The sequence below is a fragment of the Thrips palmi genome, unplaced genomic scaffold, assembly GCF_012932325.1.
Source record: "Thrips palmi isolate BJ-2018 unplaced genomic scaffold, TpBJ-2018v1 HiC_scaffold_19, whole genome shotgun sequence".
Taxonomy (NCBI): domain Eukaryota; kingdom Metazoa; phylum Arthropoda; class Insecta; order Thysanoptera; family Thripidae; genus Thrips; species Thrips palmi.
Genome location: NW_023144628.1, coordinates 13,230,272 through 13,236,496, shown reverse-complemented (window position 1 = coordinate 13,236,496; position 6,225 = coordinate 13,230,272). Strand labels below are relative to the sequence as shown.

At 46.7% G+C, this 6,225-nt stretch overlaps 1 protein-coding gene across 1 annotated transcript; it reads right to left on the bottom strand.

The window, feature by feature from the left end:
* Positions 1-341: 341 nt before the first annotated feature.
* On the bottom strand, positions 342-1,491 carry LOC117646562 (lysine-specific demethylase 4D-like). The gene is made up of 3 exons (XM_034387602.1): positions 1,017-1,491; positions 830-937; positions 342-696 (listed from the first exon to the last, which is right to left on the bottom strand). Exons 1-3 carry the CDS (start codon positions 1,323-1,325, stop codon positions 544-546), a joined length of 570 nt encoding a protein of 189 aa, XP_034243493.1. The 5' UTR covers positions 1,326-1,491; the 3' UTR covers positions 342-543.
* Between the last annotated feature and the right edge of the window lie 4,734 nt (positions 1,492-6,225).

Genomic DNA, 6,225 nt, shown 5'->3' with positions numbered 1-6,225 from the left:
CGTCCTGCAAGGAATGATAACATATATTATATACAGAACAGATGTATAACACATAATCACATCGCACACACATAAATATAATCTTAAGAAGCGGATGAGAGGAATCACGTCACTTATCCCCAAATCTATAATACTGTGCCTCAGAACGGTTAACATCACTACACCAAATTAACTGACTCAACTTCTAGGAGAAAATCCACACGTACAAAGGGTACAACTCAATATTACACCTTCTCCCCCTTCATGTATGAAGTGACATCCGTACCTGGTGTAACTGCTCCTGGTCACCATAGCTAGCCTGGTTATCACCCTCATCAGCACAAGGGCGTTGTCCTGTCCTCACGATGCAGTCATAAAAGTCTCTGTCATCCTTGACGTAAGGCATCCTGCCCTCAATGTACGATCGGAGCAGGTCTGGTCTTGACAGCTGGATAACTCTTCCGAGATCCATGTGAACATCCTGGCCCCTGGCAGAACAGACAATGTTGGTACAGGCATGGCTATGGACTTATCAGTTCCAAATGCGGCATAATTATGCTGTACTCACAAGCAGTTGCATATCTCAGCCACTATCCCGTAGGGAATCCATGACTCTATTGCAAAGTTGATGGCCTCTGCACAGTTGTGCCCCGAGTTGAATCCGAAATGCACAGCATTTGGAGTCACAACAACTGCCTCGCCAGCCCTCTGTATAACCTGGTGTGAGTCAACAACAGGCAGTCAGTGTGTGCCTATATAAGGTAATCACTCGCACCCCTATGCTGCAGCACTCACAGTGGTGAATGGGATGTTTCTGGCAGTGAGGTATTCCGGATGCAGCATGAAATACTTGTGTCCCAACACATTCTTGCATTATCCGTGGAATGTGCCCACTACTCGTGCCTCGTAGCCTAGGGCATAGCTCAGGGTCCTCACAGCTGACGGCTGCACAACGAACCTGCAATAAAGAGACGGTTTATCAGTTGCAAAATACACTGAGGGTGGCAGTGCCTGGTGGCAACATCAGCTCACCAAACCTTTGGCTGACCGTAGTGAAGGTAATTCACCGAGAACAATGAGCTGTCCTCTACATGTGCAGGAAAGAAGCTGTATGTGCTTCCAAAGTACAGCATGGGCGCAGTTACCCCGTCGAACTTTGCAGGGAGGTATCTCAGTAGGGATGTAGCAGCAACAGCGTACAGTCCAAAATGTGGTGCCATGCTAAGAGTGGTTCCTGTCACTAGAATGCCACTGCCATAGACAACGCCACACTGGCCCTTCAGCAGATCCAATTGTGATGCTTCCCTGTCATTAGCACAGCCACAGCCACTGTCCTTCTCCACCATCGGCCTCTTATCCCTAAGAACTTTCTTTGCCTCCCTCTGGCTGGGCCTCTCTCCCTTCTCCCGGGCGAGGAAGTCCCCATAAAGTACTGCAAAGTACGATGCACAGTTAGTGAGGACCGGTTTTGACAAAATCTATTTTTCCTGTTACCATGGTTGTTGAAGATCCAGCGCAGAAGAGAGAGAAAGAACTTACACACAGCAACGCCCCTAAAACGTTTGGGGAAGGGCTTGAGGTGGGGCTCGCTGTGTTTTGTTAGCGAAGCCCTCGCACATGACTCCCTCAGCCAGTTTAACCTATTGAATTATAAAAAAAATTGGTCAAAATCAAGACATTATCATACCAAAAGGGAGATTCTTTTGTAAACTTACTTTCATGTCTAAAGCAGCCACGGAGCTGTAGCTGGCTGAGTTTGTGTCAGTGCTGCATGTACTGTGAACACAACGTGACTGACAGCCACAGCAGCACAGGGCGACTGCACTGCACACGCGCTCCCCACTCCCCGTCTCCCCACCCTCTTCCAACTAAGACACTGGCTGGAACCTGGGTGGATTTAAAATTGTTCCAGGTCGGTGGGGCCCCTCTCGTCGGGCACAGCATGGCGGTTCCTGAACATCGTGCACGACCAGCAGCGGTCGAACCTCGCTCGACGAACAACGTCTTCCGCTTCGTCGCTCTCGTCGGAGCCCTCCTCGTTCACTGCGACACACTGTCCTGGACACCGGTCGTCGAGCCTTTCCTGCAGCTGTTGTCGGCGCGCTGCAGGATCAAGGCCCGACCACCCAGGGAAGGCCACAGACACGTTCTTGAGGGTGACGCTCAGTTTGCCGTCGGGGAGCGGTATCTCGTAGAAGTGGGGCCTCTTCCTGCCTCTTCGTGGTCTGAAACTCCGCTCGAACGGCTTGAACCGCGTGTTCAGATAAGACGCAGGCTTCCAGTCAGCTTTGCCAACCTTCATATTTGCAAAGATGTAGGACACTTGCTCATTTATGGCTACTACCTTTTTCGACCCGAATCAAAACAGGCGTTCTATGGCTCAAAATGTACCCAGCATCTACCCATTCAAAAAAAGCTCGGGCACTTGTTATCTGTGGGTCATTTGCAGAAAGGCGCAAGCGACACAACGTGCATAGGTGTTTTATCATTCCACCAACTCCGTCGCAGGCAGATTTACCATGCCTCGTTGCAAAATAATGCCACTGTAACAATAGCAAAATCACGTTGGTGGAACCCAATAGTAGCCACAGCCTTTTTGTTTTTATATTGGGCGGCACAGCCATCACTGAAATACAATATTTTTCACATCTATTCCCAGTGTTTTCTAATGTACGATTCTGCGGCGGCAAGAATAAACCACCCAGTTGTTTTTGCAGCTTTGGAAATCAAACCCTGGTCTGACGCAGTGATCATGGCATGTCCAAGCTTTTCAGAAAATAATCTCAAAGCCACGGGCACCCTCATCTAAGGGAGGGTGGGGCACCATGACCACTGGGGCACCATGACCACCCCCCTCGCTCTCGGGAACTACTTTGCCGACGGCAACCGGTCGACCGGACTTTCGAGAGAATAGAATTCTAACTATTTTCAGCCAGAGCCCTACCTTCTAGCTTCAAGGGTACGACCATAGCACCTCGCCAAAATTTTTGTTACAGCGTTTTGGCTAAATTGGGCGTTTTTCAAATCTGGGATATTTTTTCTCACTCTCACATTTGAGAAGATAGGTTCGATGTCCTAGGTTTTTCTCAAAATGTCGGCTCTTCGGCAAAATATCCAACTTCACATTTAATTCTAAGTAGTTGTTTGCTTGCTCGGGGAGCCTTAGAGTCGTAAACTGCACTGTGGGGCACCATGACCACTTTTTAGTGGGGCACCATGACCACACATATTTGAGTGTTTTTTCTCATATTTTGGCCTGATAATGATTTATTTTCGTCGAAAATTTGCTTTTTGCTTCTGAAAATGTATAAAGGTTGAATAATTGCTGCAGAATAGATAGTTTTATCACAAATTTGTGATAATTTGTGAATCACCAAGATGATTAAGAATGGTTCTGAAACTGAGACTTGAAATGGTGGTTTCTCTTGCACTAAATGAGCTCCAAACCGCAAAAGTTGGCCGCGAAGGCGATCCGTGGCTACTTTGCACCAAGATGGCTCTGGCATTATGAGAAACAGCATTTAATTCACTTGTTTGCAGTGTAGTAACCGCGATAATTTTCTTAAAATTTACCAAATTGAAATCTGCATACGAATTTGGACTCGTCTTAGCAAGACAAACATAAAATGTCAACACATGTCATAGCTTTGGATGTGAAATTTGAAAGCCTTAGAGCGTTAACTGTTTTAAACCGTCCATTTCAAGGCATCTTAGAACGTTTGATACTTCGAAGGTTTTTACAGTGTTTTTTAGTTTAGTTGACTGGCCTGATGGTAATGACAGCGATATAAACAATTTCAATGAGAATACTGGTAGAAAGTACACTTTTTAGGGCCAAAAAATTACTATGGTCATGGTGCCCCACGGGGTGGTCATGGTGCCCCATAGGTGGGGCACCATGACCACTTTGCGTTTTATTTTCCAAAGTGTTCTGTGAGCCTGCCGTGCATTGCAGACAAGTTCCAATGGGTGGAAGAGGTCCTTGGAGGTCCAAAGAATCCCCTCATGCTAGAAACTTAACTGTTCGAACCACACGGTGGAGTAGAGGGAGGCACAAAAAAAAAGTGGTCATGGTGCCCCACCCTCCCTTATTCAAATTAAGTAGGGTTCAGAGCATTCCTATTGAGATTGAGGACAGGACTAAGCTGCAGCACACACTAAATTACTATGTAGGTTTTTCTGCGCGCTAATGCACGAAATTGTACATGCACTTCGTAACGCACGAATTTGTGCGCGATAATGCACGATTTCGTGCGCAAGTATGCAGGAAATCGTGCATTGTCGCGCACAAATTCGTGCGTTAGGAAGTGCATGTACAATTTCGTGCATTAGCGCGCAGAAAAACCTACATAGTAATTTAGTGTGCAGTCTGGCTCTTTATCTCCTCATTAGCTCCTTGCAGACCCATCAACAAGGGCTCTAACTTGTCTGGCAGACCATTAATGATGATATCAGCCAATAATTCGTCATCAACTGGCTTGTTGATGTCCCCCTCAAAATGAACAAAACACCAAAATCCCGCGCAATGAACTCACTTTTTTAAAGTTGCAGCACCCCATTCCTTCATTTTTAGAATTCTTTTTCTTAAATAATCTCGTCTAGCCAACTGATGCAAAATAGTAGCTTTTAATGATTCCATTTGTGAATTATTTATTGCAAATTCTTGACTGCATTAACATAGTCAGTGAGGCTCTTGTACTGACTAAGACGGATGTTAATCAGTCTTCTGGTCAATGCACTTCTAGGCGATCCACTTTTCGATTCGTAAGCATTGCACAGCAAACTCCAGGGCCTCTTTGGCAGTCTCCGAAGACTGTATCACAAGGCTGCATTGGGGCTTGAGACTCAGCCCAATGACAGCCAGAGCCCGGTTGTCAAGACCAGATACCGTTGGTGTGGTTTTGGTGCATTCCCACAAACCAACGCCCATGAGCGCAAACTTTACCTGCAGCTTCCAGGTGCCAAAGTTGTTGCTCCCTTCCAGTTTAGTCCGTCGCGGCGGAGCAGCGGAGCAGAGCGGACTGGAGCGGAGTGAGTGAGTGATGGAGTGAGTGAGAGACTGAGGCACAGGCGCAGTGCGCACGCGCAGCAGCAGTACCCCTGTAAAAAAATTTTAGCGCGTTCTCGTGCTTTTCTGGTGCGACCGTAGTGCACTATCGTGCAATCGAAGGGCATTCACAGTGCGTTTTATTGCGAACATGGAGCCGCCGTAGTGCAATTTCGTGCAATCATAGAGCATTCGTAGAGCATTTTAGTGCGAATGAAGTGCAGTGGCAGCGCAAGCGCAGTGCATTCGTAGAGCGATTTAGCGCTAGCGTAGTGCATTCGCAGCGCGTGCAGCGCAAACGTAGTGCAGGCCGCCCGAGGCCGCCCTACCCGCGTCCATCAGAACGCCCGGACGACAGAGAACCCACACGGTACCCCTAACCTGGGCATAGGGTGTGCAAAGCGCGCGCAGGCCGCGGGTCTGATGCGGAGTGCAAAACAAGTACACCCTATCAAAACGGCGCACGCTGCTTCAGGAACACAGCGCAAGGTGGTGGGGAACTCCCTGCAGACTTCCGCAGGGCAGCGCCTGGAGCCAAATTTCAAACTTGACCGAATACACATCACCCTACAGAATAAGATTCGTCTCAAGAAGACAAACAAAAAATGTCAACACATATCATGGGTTAAAATGGAAAATGAAAGAATTATTGAACTTCTAATGTCTTTTTGACCATTTTTGCACTCTAAAAGTCCAATAACTCTTTCATTTTCTATTTTAACCCATAACATGTGTTGACATTTTTTGTTGGTCTTCTCGAGACGAATCTAAATCTGTAAGGTAATGTCTATTTGGTTAAGTTTGAAAAATCACTCATCTCAGCGAAGTTCAAACCCTGCAACAAAGCCGCTCTTGTCAAAATATCTACAGCCCAAGGTGGTCTGAGGTGAGAGATTGGGTCACGGAATCGGTTTAAACATTGTGGGCTCAACAGTTACCATTAGGACCTATCAACACTAAGAGGGAGGTTGGCCAGCACAAACAACACCTGAGATATTTACATTTTTCTACATTTGACAAATTTAGTGGGAAAATGTCGCTTTTTGATCTTATGATAGTTTAAGTTGTTTGCTCAGTACTGGATTGTATTTCTTCTTTCTAGTCATAAAAAGAGAAGAAAAATGGTGCCGACCAAGATTTGAACGTTGCTTGGTTTGGGCTACTCAAGGAATTTTGTCGAAATCATCGAAACTGTCATC

Bases quoted from the DNA above. Each gene is read 5' to 3' on its own strand.
- LOC117646562 (XM_034387602.1), bottom strand. From the start codon at position 1,325: ATGGTGGAGAAGGACAGTGGCTGTGGCTGTGCTAATGACAGGGAAGCA. The intron at 938-1,016 runs GTTTGGTGAGCT...TCTTTATTGCAG, and splicing joins TTCACTACGGTCAGCCAAAG to GTTCGTTGTGCAGCCGTCAG. The intron at 697-829 runs GTATTTCATGCT...GACTCACACCAG, and splicing joins AAGAATGTGTTGGGACACAA to GTTATACAGAGGGCTGGCGA.